General features: G+C 42.1%; 1 protein-coding gene across 1 annotated transcript in view; it reads right to left on the bottom strand.

Moving 5' to 3' along the window:
- The window catches only part of LOC138594101 (LHFPL tetraspan subfamily member 7 protein), a 135,377-nt gene extending 116,437 nt beyond the window's left edge, over positions 1 to 18,940 (bottom strand). Inside the window, exon 1 of the mRNA XM_069665158.1 lies at positions 18,584 to 18,940. Coding sequence (XP_069521259.1) covers positions 18,584 to 18,940 — 357 coding nt within the window. The remainder of the gene's footprint in view (positions 1 to 18,583) is intronic.
- Between the last annotated feature and the right edge of the window lie 513 nt (positions 18,941 to 19,453).

Raw genomic sequence — 19,453 nt, 5'->3', positions numbered from 1 at the left:
TATTACACTGTAGGTCAATAATTAGTGGCCTCACGTGGGAACAAATGATTGATCATTTCAGCTCATAGTGGACGAGCAACTGTACGTGTAAACATGTAAAAAGTCCTGTTATGTTAGACCTGTTGTCAGGTAAGTCATTTTGCAAGGAATGTCGCCTCATTTGTGACGCCTTACAAAGGAGATAACGGCGCACAGCCTGAGCCAGGCTCACGAGTCAAAAACTCCTTTTACCCACATCTCCGCGAAAACGGGTTTCTAAAAGCCTTCACCCGACCTAAAACGGCATTTTGTGTGGGCGAAAGGCCAAAACGCAGAGAAAAAGCTACATTTGAAAAATAGCCGTGTACGTGTAGACATAGCCTGAGTTGTTCCTCTGTTTGAGAACGGGACTATAATGAAGTTTTACATGAGCGGGTGTCAGCTTGGAGCTTCTGTTTTTATTAAAGTCATTAATTTTTGGCCCTCTAACGAGAATAAACAACATGAGGGAATATATTTCTTCTGGCCTTACAGAGGTTACATGTGTGAGCACAAACTTCTTTAAATGAAGGATAAGGTTTTATGTGGATGTTACTTTTATGTTTCTGCAAATTATCTTGCATGTAAATGGCTTCATTATACATCTGCCTTTACGCGTGTCCTACTGCGTGCTCACATATTCATCTTTGTTTTCATTCAGTTCTCCATGTAGAGCAGCACATTAGCACAGCAGTTGTTGCAGAGCAGGAAATTAAGCCTGTTTTAGTAGGCGAGAGTAGGGTTGTACTAACTGAATCGATAGAACAAGATTGTTCAAAGTGTTTCATGTCTGCCATGATCCCTTTGAGCTCCGGGAGGAGCAACGAGCACACCTGTGCTGTCTGGAGCTAACGAGACACAGGTGACGTCAATCTGCCCTTAATCAGTGCTGTTATAAGTAAGAGGAGAAACCGTTACTCACCTGTCAAATTACCAAAAGTGAGTTATAGTTTAATGTTTATCTGTTTGACAATGCAATAATAATGTTAAGCTCATTTATGGCTAATTTCAGTCTTTAACTGAAGTATTGTTTATGTTTAAATATTACTCTAATGCTCAGAGCTTATGAGAATTTTAACTAAACAGATGAAACCTACCTATTAAGAATCTGCTGTCTCACTGCCCATAATTCTGATGCCTCACATCCAATATTTGATAGCCCTGAGCTAAAAAGGTTACACCTAAAACACAGATTGATAATACATCCTTCTGCCTGCTGTGCACCTGAGTTTACTGAGTGCTCAGGGAGAAGGAGGAGATAGTGCAGAGCGGGAGAAAGGCAGAACTTCCTTCTTTCTTTTTCCCCAGCGTGTTTTAGATTGCTAAAGTCAGGTCCAAGCATAATTAATTATACAGATTTACAATATTGAATCCCCTGTGGTTTAATACAAACACTTTATACAAACTTTTTGTCCTGAATAGATGCACGAGGTATTGTCTGTTCAGCTTCTGTTTCACCTTTTAGCATCTGTTTTCTTCCCTTTGAACAAATGGGTTAATTTGAAACAGTTTTTTCTGTTAGTTTTAGGCAAAAAACACTTGTTTAAGTTTGCGAAACAAAATGTGTGTGTTCAAATACGCATTTTGTTTCATATTACACTTAGACCCCTGTCTATAGTTGAAAGTCCCACGGTGCAGGTAAGACTTCCAAATAGGCTCACGGTTGTGGGTTACGTATTGCATTTTTTCATGCAAACAGACAATGATAAAAGCTCTGTGGCCTGAAATTCACATTGTGCAATATTCTTTTTTTCCACATTGTGCATTAAATGTTTCACACACAAAGTCTGCTTCTATCTACATAGTTTCAGACAGAGAAGAAGAAAGGCGTTGCCTCCGGTAAGACAGCCAACTCCCCAAAGAAAGATAAGAAGACCTGATCATATGCTGCAATTCCCTCCTCTACCCCAAAACTAAACATGTCCCATCCAACGGCTAATTTTTTAATGTCTGACACGTCTGAACTGTCTGACAGTTTTTAAGAGTGAAACAATTCAAAGCAGAATTCAGTGACATCCCCCTTTATACAGCACTGAATAAATCCACACACAGGGGACTTGTGGATTTTTTCCTCTGAAGCTGCGAGGCCCGCTCCGGGATCCAGCAGAAGAAAAAGTAATGTTTGGGAGCTCGGCTGGATCCCTGGAGCCTTACGTTCTGATGTTTCCGGATTTGCGAGAAGCGAAAAAGTGGAGCAGGAAAACTATAGTTCAGAAAAAATCAAACAAGCACCTCCTCCTTTTTTAGCATCTTTCCCTCTACAGAGTGCCGACATTCAGATGTGTAGAAGAGGTGATTTAAGGCATTAAAGGGTTATACCTGTTACCCTCTTTTACCCACAATCCCTGTGCTTTGAATACTGATGGAGGCGGCTACAGTGCATCGAGCCGAGTGAGCCATCATTTATGTTAAAAAATGGAGAAAGGCTCGCTGTTAAATCAATACATAAACTACCCTCAGGATCCACAGCGAGGGCAGAGGAAGTGACAGCCCGCTTAACAAATGGACGGAGCGCTCGCAGTGCTCGCTGACTCAGCATGAAACAGCGCTCTGTTACTCCGCCCCCCCTCCCTCCTCCTCTCTCTCCTATCAGTCAGACATCTCGCTGTGTCTACCTGCGGACTGCTAATCAGAGGGCTCTTAAATATCACCAAAGCAAACAGCGTATTTCAAAAGAGAGATAAACTTTCAGAGTGTCGACATATTTGCTTCTGCCAGGAGTTCGGCCAATGTTTGCAGAAGCATTTCCTCTCTGAAGTTAGAGGAGAATATCACTATTCTTTTTTTTAAGGGTTGGGTCCCGGTCCCTGTCCACACCAATCACAGGGTGGATTTACAGCAGGAAACATCTCTGTGTAGTCTGTGTAATATTCTGAACTGCAATAGTCTATGCCTGATGCATACAGAAGAGGAGAGGACGTGGTCTTGGGCCTTTCTCCTCTGATTTTCTGGGATTTCCCCTCATAGATCTTCTTGCCAGGCCTCTCTAAGATGATCCAGTGTGGCTGTACAGTCTCTATCTGTGACGATGTGTCAACACCTGAGCTGGTCCAGACAACACCTGAGCTGGTCCCGCCAACAATGGAGGAGGAGACAATCTCTCTTTGGAGGAGGTTTAAGAAGTTCCTCACTCCACACAGCCGTCGCAAATATAAGCAACAGAAGCGGCAGAAGCTGGACAAGGACTAACACCCCAGCCTCTCAAAACACCCCCCCCCCCCCCCCACACACACACACACACACGCACGCACGCACACACACACACACCTTCCCTTTGTGGGTTTTTCCCGGGTGCTCCGGTTTCATCCCACACAACAATTTGAAATCAAATAAAATTAATTCGGCAAAACTTCAATAAAGTCTTGAAATATATTTTCTTTCTGTATATTTGGATTTCTGTAAAGTGATGAATGACTTTCTTTTATTGTCTTAACATGTCAACATTGTCAATCACTGATTGATGACATTGATTTTCCATCCTTGACCAATCAGCCCCTATATGTAACACCAAAATGACAGAGAGCGAATGTTAAGAGACCAGTAATAGAGCCGAAAGCAAGGCAATCCCAAACCCCCTTTAGAGCTTTGTAAGAAAGCCTTCTCAACTCATGGGGTCTTCTTATTCCAGATAAAATGAGATATTTAGAATTCTGGTTTCTTTTTAAAAAAGCCTTATTGATGATGATAGGAAAGCTCTAGGTAAAATAAAAGGTCAAATATTTATTCTAACAATATTAATTCGTCCCACTTATAAACTGGAAAATTAGCCCATCAATCATAAAGTCTTGAGTAATATTTATAACGAGGTATTTAAACTGCTTTGAAATTGCAAATGGAAAGGAGGTAAAGGTGTAAGTGCTTTGTTGGGGTTTGGAGTTAACTGGGAGTATTATGTTTTTGGATAGATTTAGTTTATTCCAGACACTACTCCAGATGTTTTGAGAATTGTGATTATAAGTGATACTGATTTTGTAGGGTTTGAGATGGACAGTGATGTACAGTAATCATCCACATATAAGGACACTTTGTTTTCTGCCCCGCCTCTTTTAACTCCAGCATATTCCTTTGCTGCACGTAATGAGATGGCCAGAGGCTCGACAGCGAGTGCTAACAGTAACGGTGACACAGGGCATCCCTGTCTCGTAGAACGACTAAGGGGAAAATAACTGGAACTGATATTATTTGTTGTACAGAAGCTTGGGGTTGGGCATACAGTAAGCTATTAAAGAACTGAATTTAGGGCCAAGTCCAAACCTTGACAGGGTCGAAAACAGATCCTGTCAAAGGCCTTAAAGAGAGCAGTATCTCAGAGTTGATTCTCAGTATCTTGGGTATGAATAATGTTTAATAATCTTCGGATGTTAAAGAACAGCTGTCTGTCTTTTATAAATCCTGTCTGGTCTTGTGACACTATTGTTGGAAGAATTACTTCCAAACGTGTTGCTAGGATTTTTGCCAGTATTTTATTATCTACATCCAATAAGCTCACTGGTCTATATGATCCTGGTTCCAGCTGATGCTTGTCCTTCTTATAAATTAGAGAGAAAAAGTTGGCGGTTGACCAATGCCTCATTTACATCCAACAAAAGAGGTGAAATTTGACCTTTAAAGGCCTTATTAAGAAGCCGTCTGGGCCGGGGGCTTTAGAGTTTTGTATCTTTTGTATTGCTTGTTCTATTTCCTCTCTTGATTTAGGTTTTTCTAATTGTTCTTTGTTTTCAGAACTGATTGTTGAGATATGATCGATCATTGGGTCGATCACTGTTGGGCCCCCCCTTAGATTCTGACGTATATTATTTTGTTTGATGTTTATTTTTTTTGCGTCTAACATGGTTTGTCCCGAATCAGTACATATTTGTGTGATCAGTCTTGATGCAGCTTGCTCTTTTATTTGGTGCGCCAACACTTTTCCAGCTTTTTCCCCATACTCATAATAATGTTTTTCTTGGGTCATACAGTAAGTTTAGTCGTTTCTGTAGTATAAACTAGATGAAGTTCCCTTTGAAGGGAGAGTTTTGTTTCATGTAAGTCCGAGCTGCCTCTATCTGCTGCTTACTCCATTCGGCCGGAAGCGGAAGTCCTATGTCACATTTTTGAGTGTTTTCTGCTGTGAGAGAATCAAATACGAGGTATAAAAGCGGCAGCAGATGATCATACTCTGCAGGAAACATCCATCCATCACAGCTGATGAGATCATAAATCCCTCTCCTCCTCAGATGGACTCTCTTCTTCATCGAGATGGGTATAAAATGCAAAACACTCTCCCTCCCTCCTCATCCTCATCTCTCCCAGAGACACCTGTTCAATCCATCATCTGGACAGCTGTTCCTCTGCACTTTCCATTCCTCTCCCGTACGCAGCGCTGACCTCTTGCCCTCGCTCCGCCTGTCGACAACCTCCTCCTAAAGCCTTCTAACAACATCCGCAGTCAGATTGGATTGAGAAGGGACGACCCCTAAATGAAGGTGAAGGTTTCCCCCACAGCATTAACATAAAAATGTCTGAATTATATTTTTAATCATGTGGATCATCTGTACTCATGCACTAGATTTTCTTCTTGTTCTGCTATGTACTTTTGTGTCCTTGACATGTGATCAAAATAAACTTTTTTTTCATTCATTCAAATTCTGTCAATAAAAACTATATTTTTTTAAATCCTGGACAAAGATGATGACCCCCTTATTGCTCTTGAGATATGTGATGGGAAAAAATGCACTCTCTCGCTGCATTTAATGTTATATGTGTGTGCAAATAAATATAAATCACAACTTAAACTTCATAGCTTTTAAACCACTAGCCAGATTTTCCCTCCACTGAAGCCTAAAATATTCCCATAAATAGCTTTGCTGCTGATTTTACATGTTTATCATGTTGATGGATATTTGACAGTGGATTCTCCCCATGTGCTTATTGTGACAGTGCAGTAATGTTGATGGAGCCTTTCTGCTACAAACTGCTGCAGAGCTGTTTGGTCATTAAGGTAAACAGAATTGAAAAAACAACAAATCCGTATTTGTAACGTTGCTGCCAAACATTTTCTAAAGCCTTTCAAATTAAGTGATTTTGTACCTTGCAGGCTGTCAGTGCCTTTTATTCTTCTCAAAACAGGATGGAAATTAACTTGAAGAGAGTTGGAACTTTCCTGAGATGTGTTCAAGGACACTCTGACAAGTACGATTTAAGAGTGAGATTAGAAAAAGAATTGCTTGAATGAGCGTCCGTATGTTGCCCTGAATATAAATACAGAAGAAAAACAGATGTTAAAAAACAGATGTGTGAATTTGGTCTTCAGCCAAAATGGAAGTCTGAGATGTCTGAGCATCCTTGAAGGCACCATCATTGAGAGCTTTGATAACTGCCCCTGTTTGAAACTGTATTCCAACACATTTACACCACTTTATCAAAAATAAATATATAAAGGCACCTATAACAGTCACTGTGGTGGATTACATTTCTAAAGCGAGTGTCGAGTGTCTCAATGTGTTGATTTTCATTGTGTGCTGAGACACGATCTGAAAGCAGGAGCAGCCTGGATGGTAGAAAATCACTGTGAAAACTCCTGTTGTGCTTTCAAATAAGGTGAGCAGTAACGTATAGTGCACACAGTTTGATGTTAATAGCATAATAAATGCAGAGACACTACTACGATGCTTTAAGTGCCTTCTTCTGACATCCAGCGGAGTGTTGGAAATTGCTGATATTGAAGGAAGATAACACCGTCTGACACAGCGGCACACCGTTAGACACTTTTAACAAGTTCTAACAGATAATGTAGTCAAATAACAGTAACATACTGCAGGTTAAGCTTGGTCTTTTGTAGAGCTGTACTCAGAGCTTTGTTAGCTGAATCAGATTTGGCCTGCTCAAAACAAAGTGTGTGCTGTACGGGTTAGGGTTAGCCCTACGTCAAACTCCTTCATCAGCCATTAAGTCCCATGTTTAAACACGCACGCTGGCTGTCAGGTTTACATTACAAAGGTTTCCAGCGGACTACTTTTCAGTGTTATAGGTCAAATCTCATTGACCTTGCACATGGTGACATTTATGTTTTAAACTGTACAGGGTCCCTTTAAAATAAAATAAATTCAAATCACTATCTCTCTTGACAGCATCATTTTACAGGATGAAGGCCCGCCCCTCCAAAAAGCTGTAGAGACGGGTTTTTAAACTGCTTTATGCAGTGTTTTTTATTATTTTTGGTTGCCTGTTTTGTGTGTTTTGGAAAGGTGGTGACCTCTGTGGGAAAAAAGAATATGAGTGAAAACCAGACATCCTGTGTCCCACAAAGAAGAGGGTCTGAAAAATCCTGATATTCAACATGAAACGGTCTTATTCTGTTTTTTTTTTGGTTGTATAAGTGGGTTGGTTGATTTTTGAGAGGAGTGACATCTGTGGAGAATTTAGCCCCTGGTAAAGCCTTGTGAACGATGAACACTGGTGATTTGTTCGGGACGCAGTTGGTAAAGTTCAAAGCCTGCCATGTTGTTGCTTCTGCATTGTTCTGTGTGCAATGACAGCAAAAAATTAAAAATACAGATTTTTCAGTGGGAGCAGGTTTGAGGTCTTCTCGACTTGATTCGAATCAAAGACTTTTAGGGGGAAGGGTTAGGGCTAGTCTTAAGTCCAAAAAGAGGAAAAGAAAAGCAAATTATGGCTTGTAAAATATTCAAAACAAGACTCAGGATGTGATCCAAATGGCTCATTCAAACCCAAATCCATCACTTTAAATCACTCCTCTGTATACACACTTCCTACCATTCATTTTGTCACAGACAGACGGTGGCCTTGAAGTAAACATGCGCTGTATGATAATAAGACAGCACACCACATTTCACGCAAGACTTACTGTCAAAGGACCAAACATCTATCTCTCTCTCAGTCCTCCAGCTCTACACTGTAGTTACTCTGGCTCTATTTATGTACCTGATATAAGTCAAGGTGAACACACAGCCAAATACAAAACGCCACTAATTTATAACAGGCTGAACCGGGGTCGAAGGATTTGTTTGTCTCATAAAGCACCGGCAGAAAGACGATGCATTAGCTGAGCTCTAAACCAGCCGCCTGAAAAACAGCTCGGCAGGAGAGACGGTGGTAAAACACCACTCTTGACCTCCCCTCGTCCACACTGGTTGTACTCTTTGCTCTTTACTTTCTCTCTGTTCACAGGTAAGTACACGACAACAACAGGCTGAACGAAAAGGTCACGTCGGAGCAGAGAGGGAAATGGGCTGGAGCTCGTAGCAGCAACATTACAGGTGGAAGTCCTTTCATGATATCGGCTGCAAGGAAACAGAGTTCAGTTTATTAGATGATAGCAGCTTTGGGCTGTGGATGGGAGTGCTGCTTTTGAGTGTATGGCCTCATTTTAGAGTTTACAGACTGATGTAACTGGGATTTTTGCAGGTAATAGCAGAAGGATATTTATCGTAATGGGCGATATGGCAAGATGTGTTATCATAATAATCGTTTTTTTATTAATATAAATATTTGTTTCAAAATATTATCTATTAGAAGATTATTATGACGAAGCCCTGAAGAAACCATATCATTAGTCAAACTCCAAAATCTAGTTTATTGGAATGAACTAAAGATGTCTTTATCTCACAGTCTGGAGGCTGCTAGCTAAACTGCCGCTAACATTAGCTAAGCTGGTTTACGATTCAGGAGGTATTTAACGGGAGTTCAATTATCTGCAGAGGCTTCCTCGTCTACAAAACAGACAGCCCCGGTAATTATAACCAGTAAAAACACAAAATTAAGCAGTTTCACGTGTAAAATCAGTGTCTCAGCACGGTCTAGAGGCTGCTAGCTAACCTGCCGCTAACATTATCTAAGCTTGTTTACAATTCAGTGTTCAGCATTTACGAGGTATTTAACTGGAGCCAAATTATCTGCAGAGGTCTGCTCATCTACAAAACAGACAGCCCTGGTAATTAAAATCAGTAAAATTGCTAAATAAAGCAGTTTCATTTTAAATCACAAACAAAGCACGTCAGCAGGAGCTGCCAGCTGAGCTGCTGCTAGCATTAGCTTTGGTTGTTTCTAGGAGCTTATTCGAGAGTAAGGATTCATTCCTTGTTCACAGTTCAAAAGGTTTTAACAGGAGCAGCAGAATTGTCCACAGAGGTCTCCTTGCCTTCAAAACAAACTGATCTGGTATTAAAATTAAAACATTTAAACAGAATGAAGCGGTTCAAGGTCAGAAAACAGAGTCTTTCCAACTGAGGGGGCTTCTAGCCAAGCTGCCACTAACTTCCAGATAATTGACGTTCTGTAACCATTTATTGTCAACAATGGCCTCATCTTAGGAGGATATCATGAGCTTACTTTCACTGTTGTTGTCGTGCCCCATTGTTCCACTCTTTTACCTCTTTCACAGAGCAGCTCAAACAAGGCTTTGCAGTGGCTTGTGGTTGTGGACTTCACACGCAAGCAGAGAACTGCAAATAACTGACTGTTATCCTTATTTCTGCTGTGTGATAGGCCGTTTGATCTTTTTATAGATTAAAAATTCCCAAAATACATCTTCCTCATCGATGTAAATTTTATCACTTGCCTCTCTCCCGACTGTTTTATCTCCCAGACATGATTAAAATAACTCACCGGGTCTATCTCTTTCTCTCCTCCACTTTAATGCCCCTCAGCATCCCTGAACCCCAAATTACTGCATCAGCACTGACACCGACAGCCAAACACATCCCATCAATGTCTCTTTTGAGAAGCATTTTAGTGTGCGTGTGCATCTGCCTCTTTAAGTGTTATGTTTATGTACGTCACATCACTCTGAGTTGTCAGACTTGCGTGTGTGCAGAACGCGCCTCTGTACATGGCGCTGTTAACAGAATGAGGTCGGCAGGGACAAAGCAGCCAGACAAGTCGGCCTTTTGTCTCTCGTGCAAACTGGGCAGTGGACTCCCCACGGGTGATGTTGGGGGGAGGGACAGGAATACAACATGTGCATTAAACATCATTTATAACATGCCGACACACGTCCACACAAATGGCTTTCACCACAGAGGCTGCACACTAGCATCACAGGAGAGAGGCTGAAAGAGGCAGAGGGAAGCTTTACAGCTACTGTAAATCTGAGGAGAGACAGTCTGCATCGAGGATGAAATGACAGCCCTCTGCTAGTCTGTTGAGCCGCTGTATGTCAGTGTAAGGCAGGGAATACAGTGACTCCCTCTGGGATATGTGTGCGTGTGTACTGTTGAACGTTTGGCTCCCTCTTGTCGGTCAAAGAGATAAAGGCCAGACCTCATCCATCACTCTGTTATTAGGCAGAAAACGACCAGTGAGTGCATATCGTGCTGCCGAGGCCACATGTCACACCAGGTTAAATAGAAATAGCATAACGGTGCTTTTACTCCTCTCAGCTGGGGTCACATGACACTCCAACGACAGCTTAACTCTGTTGCTGTCGAAGACTAAGACAATTACTTAATGCAAGTTTCTGCCGATTTTCTTCTTAATTTATTAATAGGTCTGTAACTAGATTGCTGTCATGGTCAGGTTTTCCTGAGAAATAAATACTTATACTCGTAAAACAAAAGGGTTAGACTAAAAAATGTTTGGTCTATAAAATGTAAAAAAAAAAAATGGTACAAGTTCAAAGTAGTCCAAAACACAGAAATATATAGTGCACAGAAGACTAAGAAAGATGAAATTATCGTAATTTGAGATGGAACCAGTGGTTTTCTTTCTTTAAACATTAGCGTATTGTAAGTTGAAGAATGAATCACTGTAATTTAAATAATAACTAAATGTGTTGTTTAAATGGAGCGTCTTCAAAACATGCCCAGAGAATGTTATTGAGTTACTTGAATACCGTTGGATGACTTCAAAGAGTAAGATGAAAGACTTCAAACTAGATTGTTTTAAGGGATTGTACACAAATTATTAATGTTGTTACTTGGTGAAAAAAATAAAAGCAACTCCCTCCTCTGGGCTTTTTATGTTTTCTTTGAAGCCTCCTCTTTACTTAATGAAAGCCCCTCACATGTTAAATCATGTACCCAAATGTAAACCACTTATATCTTAAAGGAACTTGTGTGTCACTAATGTGCGCATGAATAAATACGAGCACAGACACAGATTTGACGTGAAAGTCGTGTTTTTGATGGGACTTTATTGCAAAGAATCCTGAAAAATGATATATTTAGGAAGAGAAAAGTACTCTCCGCTGCTCATTTAAAAACAACAAAACATCTGCCCTCCCTATTTTCTGACCTACCTTATAATTTCCCCACAGTCCCTAATTCAGAGCCCTTTTGTTCTTCACCAGTGGACTGTTAAATGAAAAAAGGCTGCACAACTGTTGATTTTCTGATGCTTGTGTGATTCTTTGAGGTGTGATTTGTTCTGAATTGAACTTTAGTAAAATCCTTTTAAGCCAGAGAAATACTTGCTTCTAACTACGTGCTTGCATGAGCATGATGGCTGCCACGCGTTCCCTGCGTCTGTGTGGAGAGTCAGCTGTGGACTTCCTCAAAGATAAACGCTTTGCAAGATGCAGTTTGCATATGAACGGTAGCGGCAGTGTAGAGGCAGAGGGGACGTGACAGAGTCAACACAGCAGCAGGAACAACAATGGCAGAAAGTTTTGAAGACAAGCAGATAAACCAACTATCCACATCTGCACGATGCACAGCGACAAATATGCCGGTCAAAATAGCTGGCGACAGATAAGTTCCAGAAGTCGTGTGGAAACATGCAAAACTAAATGGAAACACGTCTGGGGTCGTTACGTCCGTTACGTCTGTCCACCAAACACACAAAAGCTGTCACTTTTTCTGCCCTTATCGAAGAATTAACGTCACAGTAACTTCCTGGAGTTTCGCCATGTCTGTCGTTTACCGCACATACGGTAGTTGCATACGGCCTGAGCTCTTCATGACGCAGCCGGTTGTGTACGTGAACACAAGGTTAAAAAGCAAATATGTCTCCGGCTTTACAAACTTTAAGTTTTAGATGCATTTAATACTTTAAAGTGCACAAGGTACACTATTATTTTCATTTGAGTAGAGGTAACATTGCTTTTACTTTAAATAAGTGAAAACAATTGTTATATTTGTCTTTCAACTTCCTGTCACTGCATAATTATGTTTAAGTTTATTGAGCTGAAAGACTTTAACCGTCATCTGTTTTGGATCACTGCTCCAAACTGCACAGAATGAAAGCACCACAATAGACCATGGTTTGAGTGTACGACCTGTTTTAAAGTCCTCACATATTCTTCTGCATCTTGACATTTATGATGCTTAAAATCATGTTATTATTCTGGACCATCTTAGTCAGATTCTTACATAAAATAACATCCACACAGACGAGCAAAATGCTGCAAAAAGAGAGTGACATCCTTTTTCCTGCTGACATGTTTTTACAGCCAAACTTCTCCTAATGAATGAGTGCGGAGACAAAAGCTGAGCAGCAGCCAGACAAACACTCTTAAGTGACTTTCACCCAATGAGTTATCTCTCTACTTAAAACTAGTTCTGGCTCACTGAGTGGTGAAATGACATTTGGAGCATCCTGCAGGGTTTATGCACCAGTAAGTGTTCTTCATAGGCTGCTGGCAATTAGGCATGGTGAAACATCTCTAGTAACGTCTATAATTCATCTTCCTGGCACGAGGGTGAGACAACACGGGCTGACGGGAGCCAATCACATCCCTTTCTCCCCAATCTCCCCCCTGTCATGCTGCCATTTTCTGCACAGAAAGACAAAAGAGGAGGACGAACTCAGACAGCTTCCAATCACAGCTTCTGGAGCTCGGCCACCGCTCATTAAGGCTACAAAAAACCTTGACATTCAATGGGCATGTATGAGGAGCCCGAACATACATGGCACAAAACATACAGAGGAAAAAGCATACAGACACACCCCCTCCTACCAGTTGTGTGTGTGAGCTGTTGGCTGCTTACTACACAGGCCAGCTAATCCAGCTCCAGTGTTTAGTGCTGTGAAGCAGCTGGATGCACAGAAGCTGTTAACAAGTTCAGGTGAAAATGTTTTCTGGCAGGCGCCCCCCTCCCCCTCCCCCTTTACACTTTACCTAACACTTTACCTCCTCCGCTGACACGTTCCACCTGGAAACCTCCACTTCAGCATGCATGCACGCTTCTATTGACTTACACACAAATGTACGCTAATGCATCTATGTACGCATGCATGCTCAGACACTAGCAGCACCGCTCTCCACCCAGCAGGAACAAGCAGAAGGAATACAAAGAATCATTGATGTGGAAAACCACCCTGCAGAAGTTTCCTTCTGCAAAAAGCCTCATGTGTGCCAAGTTGCACTGATCAACTGGAAAACACTTTTGTGAATCATGCGTGTAGGAGCCAAGAGTGTGTCCAATATAAACATGTAACTGTATTTACTTTGGGTGTCGCTGGATGCCACAGCTGGGGTATAAAGCATAGACTGTTTAAACATGACAGCTCCCTAAAAGTGAAGCCAAACCCTCTCTATCGCCCCCTGCTGACTGGCTGCAGTATAGCTCATAAAGCCCGCCTCCTCCATGTTAACAGATGGGACATGAGTCAAACTATAAAATCAAAATACACGTCAAATATATTTTTCTCAAACATGGTTTCTGTCATTATAGTTAGTTCTTATCATGCTGATTTACGTCTTTACGTATTTAAGTGTTCATATTTTCTGACAAGTTTATTTTTAATTAGTTATTTGATGCTGTTCAAAGAATGATTGACAGCTCTGTTGACAAATACGGCTCATGCAGACGATCAGTTCTGGGTTAGCAGAGTGGAGGACAAACAGAGAGAGGAAACATAACTAAAATAATTACTAAAGTTTCCTTTCTGTGAACGTTAACCTCAGACCAACACCAGAAGCTGTTCTGCTGTTACATGTGCGGGATCCTCGCTGTCTTTTTGGTAAGTTAAGTGTGTGTTTCGGTTAGTGGAAGTGGCTACAGCAGCGTCATCCGCCAATCCCTACTGCGCAAACTCTGGCTCCAAATGACATCAACATGGCAAGATGGCAGCGCCTAACATGGGGGCTATTCTAGCATCAATTCCGTCCATTGAGAGCAGATGGAGACGTGTCGTCCATCTATATATACATTGGTATAAAGGGTCAGAAGTTACAGTCGAGGTCTGGTGTCTGATCCCTGAAGGGGAAATCAGGCTGTCACTGTAAGTTAGTGATGTTCACTTAGAAGCATGTTTGACTTAATAAATGAACTGTTTTTTTCTGTAATGGCTTCCGATCTTTAACAACAGCAAACACATGGGGTTATTTGCAAACTATGATAAAGCATGTAAGCAGGTCAATTAAGGTCAGGGAACTTTAGTACAAGACTAAACTCATGGATAAAACAGAGTTACGTTAAAGAGAAGAAAAAGTATTCATGTTAGCATCCAAGTGATGAGTACAACTATAAGAGTCTTGTATTTCTGATGGTTTAGATTTATCTGTCAATTAAAGCAAAGTAAATATTGTTAAATAGTCACTTCACAACTTATGTGTTCTGATGACCTTCTCTCTTATTCCTTTGTAAAAAATAGACAAACAGACACAACAGATGGCATTAAATAGTCTAAAAGAACAGTGGACATCTTGACAACAATAGAAAACATGTGGCTCCAGAAGCTGACCGGTGAAGTAGGTGCACAGTTAGCGGTGATCACAGCAAAAAGAACAAACAAATAAAGTAGTCCTACTTACAGTTGTTAGTAATAATATATCATTGAATATATGTCATTGCCCACAGTGAGTAAGAGGACTACTTTAACCTGCAGCCTCCCATCTACCTACACACTTTTCTTCAAGAGATCATAAATGAATAAATCAATTCAAGCAAAAGTAACGAAAGAAGAAAAGTACACTAAAGAATCAAAGTCGTTAATAGTAATGGAAAAGTGTGTTTTGAACGTTTTATGATCGATGCGTCTTACAATCATCTTCAAATGTCCGATGATGTAAATTCTTGGAGAAACATTGGACTCTTTACCATCCATCCAATATGACATGAACGCTGCATGACCCCATGTTTGTTTGCTACCCTCTTTTACATCTCACAGGGTTTTTTTCTGCTTTGTCTTTGTGTGTGTGTGTGTGTGTGTGTGTGTGCCTAAATCGAGGCAGCACCCCTGCCAACCTTGGCGACAGCACCACAGCACTGGTCTTCAGAGCGCCAGCAGCCAGCAGCCCTGTGTGGCAGCAACGTCCAAGAAAAATCTTTTTTACAACACGAAGCGACAACAGAAGAGCCCACAGAAAGTACAGCACAAGTAGGCCACCCTCAAAGGGAGCCTCCTCCTTCTCCTTCTCCTCCTCCTCGTCCTCCTCCTCCTCCTCCACCTCTGGTTTACTTACAGCTTCCACAGGGCTCAGCTTGTGTTTCAGACTGAGCCAAGAGGACAGTCTTCGACTCTGATGGAGACCACGGAGCTCAGTGTTCGGTGAGAGTTGTCTTCTTCCACTGACACAAACACAGCAGGACTAATGGCCGGACGGGTGTGTGTGTGTGTACACTGTTTGTGTGTGTACACTGTAGCACAGACACCTCTACATTAGGTGTGTGAATCACCAGAGGCCCAGTGATACAATATTATCCTGATGCTAACAGGACATGATGTTACTGTGATTTGTAAACACTTACATTGAGGATTGCAATAACCTATATGGTGATATACTGAGATCTATAACCCTTTGTTCAACTGCAGCTTATGTCTCCTAAATATAAATGTATCATCCTTGAAACTTTCTGTGTGGAGCTTGCGTGTTCTCCCCCGTGCATGTGTGAGTTCCCTCCGGGTACTCCGGCTTCCTCCCACAGTCCAAAGACATGCTCGTTAGGCTCATACTCTTAATTAGCCGTAGGTGTGAGCGTGAAAGGTCGTCTGTCTCTGTGTGTCAGCCCTGTGATTGACTGGTGATCAGTCCAGGGTGTACCCCGCCTCTCGCCCAATGACAGCGGGGATAGCCTGAACAGAATAAGCTGTATAGATGATGGATGGATGGGAGTGTTAAGGAAACAGCCAAACAGCCATAACTGCTGCATCCAGCTGACAAACTGAACTTTATATTTAATCTGCATAGTACATATCAACTGATTGCACGTGTTGTTTTGTACTATTACAGGTATTTTTAACGATGCAACAAAAAGTTCTGAAACAGCTTCGCCAACTGGGGTGCTCAAAGTACAATTGAGTGCAATTGTTTCAAACGAAGCAAATCTGGAGACGGTAGGTTCAAGTACCGCTACGGACGAAACGTGGAATCGGGGCTGGTAGCTGCAGAGGTTCCAGCTCCTTTCCTGGGCTCTGTCGAGGTGCCCTTGAGCAAGGCGCCGAATCCCCTCTGATATCTCTCCATTAGTGCATGTTCATTGGTTCCTGTTTGTGCATGTGTATACTTTGGGCCTTTATGTGTGTAGCATGTTTGTACTAACAGAGTGAAAAAATGAATTGAAAGTTAAATTAGATTTTTTTTCACCTAGATATTCTTTATAATAAAAGATCAATAGCTGCCATGCGTGTATTGATTCAATATTGTCACGCAGAATATCATGATACTATACTGTGTCGACCTTTCCCCCACCGCTGCTCTTCATGAAATATGTTTGTAAAGTGGAGTTCTGTGTGTCCGTGTGCAGGTTGTTGACAGGTTGGAAAATGTAAGACGTCAGCAGAACGCTGTGCACATGAGTGAGGAGTGGTGGAGTAATAAAGTGGCTCTGATGAAAACTTAATGGCCCCTTCACCTTTATTAATGGCTGTGTGAGCAGGTCGGTGTGCTCGGGTTCACCGCTGTAATAACATGTGTCGCTGTGTGTGTGTGTGTGTGCGTGCTTTAAATCAGCCTCACTCTCTAACTCACTGCAGGAGAAGCTCATAACCGCAGCCACTAATTGACTCTCTGACAAACTGCTAACTAAATGAGGACTGATTTCAGCCAAATTAGCCTTAAACACACGGTGGCTCAGTGCAGAGCGTGCAGCGGTTCATGTCTGAATATAAATGAGGTGATGTAAACATACAGAGATCTCTTCTGCCTCTGCACAGCCGACACCTGTGCCTCCTGGAGAAAATAAAACCCTCTTTCTCAGATACTTCCGCTACAATCACACAACACAAGCAGCCACTTATTAATATCTCCCTTTCAAATGCTAATTCTGCTTCATACATTAATCATAGCTCCAGAGGTGGCTGCTATAGTGCTGCAGCTTTTTCCTTTTTAAGATATTTAGTTTGGGGGGGGTTGCAGGAGCGGTAGTAAGGAATAAAATTATCCAACAACTTGCATGAATTAAAAACTCCCAGATTAAAATCCCCAAAGAAGGCAGAACTCTTTTTCCCAGCAGCCTCAGCAACAATCCAAGCATCATTTACAAAGTTAGCAAAAGATCTGTATTGGTCCCACAATGTCATGTGTGAGGATGTTTGTTTACAGCAGAAGTTAGAGGAATGTAGTCAGTGAAATCTAACTATCCCTGAATGAGTTCAACATTACGAAAAATGACTTAATTGAAATCCCTGCTGGTCGCGGAGCTCTGATCGATGAGCGTCCTGCCAACCCGGTGCCACTCTCACAGCTCTGATGTGTGTCTCTCCTGCTGTGCTGCAGCTGCTGCTCTGTCTGATAACACCCCAAAAAGATCAATGCATCATTCCTTATGACTGAAAATAACGTCGTCATCCTGAGTGTGCTTTGGTGAAAAAAATGGACTCAGGAGGGGCATCAGATCAACACTTATTATCCTGTTGTGTCATGGAGTTTACTGTGACACTGAGCAGAACACAGTTTCATCATGAGGTGTGTCAGTGTTCAGAAGCAGTGAACTTCATATAATTCAACACGTAGTTTAACTTGTTTGTAATTAAACTACAATTATATTTGGATATTGATAAAAGTAGATTTGTAGTTTTTTTAGCCATTTTTTATGTAGTGAACTCTTGAAACTACGAACAACTTTGGGCCATGAAAGAAACCAACGCATCCCACATACATGTCAATTCATCAAGTAGTTTGAACTGTTTTTCTAACTAGCTATAGTTCAAACTAGATAACTCTCTTAAGTAGTTGCTGTGTTTCAACTTCTTCCAGTGTGAAATAATTGGTAGTTTGCAAAGCTACACTTTCAAAGTAGCTTCCCCAACACTGTTTTTTGGTCATCTACCACCAAGTTTCCCCAAAATTAGTGAAAAATCAAATGGAGTTCTGTGGACACAGGGGATAAAAGCTATTAAATGAGCAGATAATTTATCATAATAATTCATTTAAACTACAGTTTTAAGTTAAAATGTAAGAGATAAAAGACTTGTAATTGGTGCATAATCTACTTGTTTGATTAAACGTCTCAAATCAGGAGTAATTTCCCCGGATCAGGTGTAATTTTCTTGATTAAGAGCAGTGATTAAATGTGAAAGCTGCGGGATTCCCTCTAATTTATTCATATTTAACCCAAAAGGTTCTTACCCTTCACTCTTCCCTGACTCCCACAATGCCCTGCCCTTCCCACTTGATGCCCCACATGCTCCAAACATCCCTCCACATGTGACAGCCACGAGTGTGCGTGAGGTGAAACTATACCTGCCAGGAGCTGGAGGGGATCTCTGCGAATTTGCCCAGACCTCCGAAGGTGTAGCAGCGGTACATGTGATCCAGAGACTCCGAGCAGTGCCACAGCAGTCCGAAGCTGACGGAGTCCTTGCCGCTGCTGTGATGGTGGTGGTGGTGGCTGTTCCTCAGCTGGTCCTTTACAATCCAGGCAGGAGAGATGAAGCTGAAGCTGCAGACGGCGACCAGAGCGGAGGAGAGGAGCACCCAGAAGCAGCCCACACAGCTGAACATGGTGGCAGCGTGGGGCAGAAAGCCCGGAGACAGACCCAGATCAATCCCAAACCCGGCTTCTTCTTCTTTCTTCTCCCGGCCCAGGAGCGAATGCATTTGGAGCTCACACCTTCAGGAGGAAGACTTTAACTTCAGACCCTCACACTACATCAGCCAAAAACAAAAACAGTGGACACCTGCAGTGTGAATGTGTCCAAAACATCTGGTCTGGGGGGGGAACCCAGTTAAATACGCCCAAAACACATCAGCAGCAGGAGTGATGGTGCTACAATAAAGTCAAGTCATCCGCGCCTCCACTCAGCCTGGAAAAATGCCCAAATCTGCCACACACACACAGGCGCGCGCGCAAGATGTTTGTCACACCCAAACCTGTGTGCGCAGCGGTCATACCCGCGCACGAGGAGCAGCAGTTTGACTCAGACACGCAAACACACAAACATGTCCCACAGCCGCTCCACTCCTCTGCTCCTCTCAAGGCACTTGCTCTGCCTCAACACGGACAGCCGCGCACTTTGCGTTTCAAAGGGAGTGCGTCTGGACCACGTCAAGCCGACAGAGGGTAGCGCGAGCACTTCCGGGTGTGATTTTCAAAGTCAAAGCAGGGAGGCT

This window comes from Semicossyphus pulcher, unplaced genomic scaffold (assembly GCF_022749685.1).
Source record: "Semicossyphus pulcher isolate SPU_LCO1_2020_fin unplaced genomic scaffold, fSemPul1.0.p SCAF_10, whole genome shotgun sequence".
Lineage (NCBI taxonomy): Eukaryota > Metazoa > Chordata > Actinopteri > Labriformes > Labridae > Semicossyphus > Semicossyphus pulcher.
The sequence above is the reverse complement of the archived record's forward strand: the minus strand, read 5'-3'. Positions and strand labels throughout refer to the sequence as shown.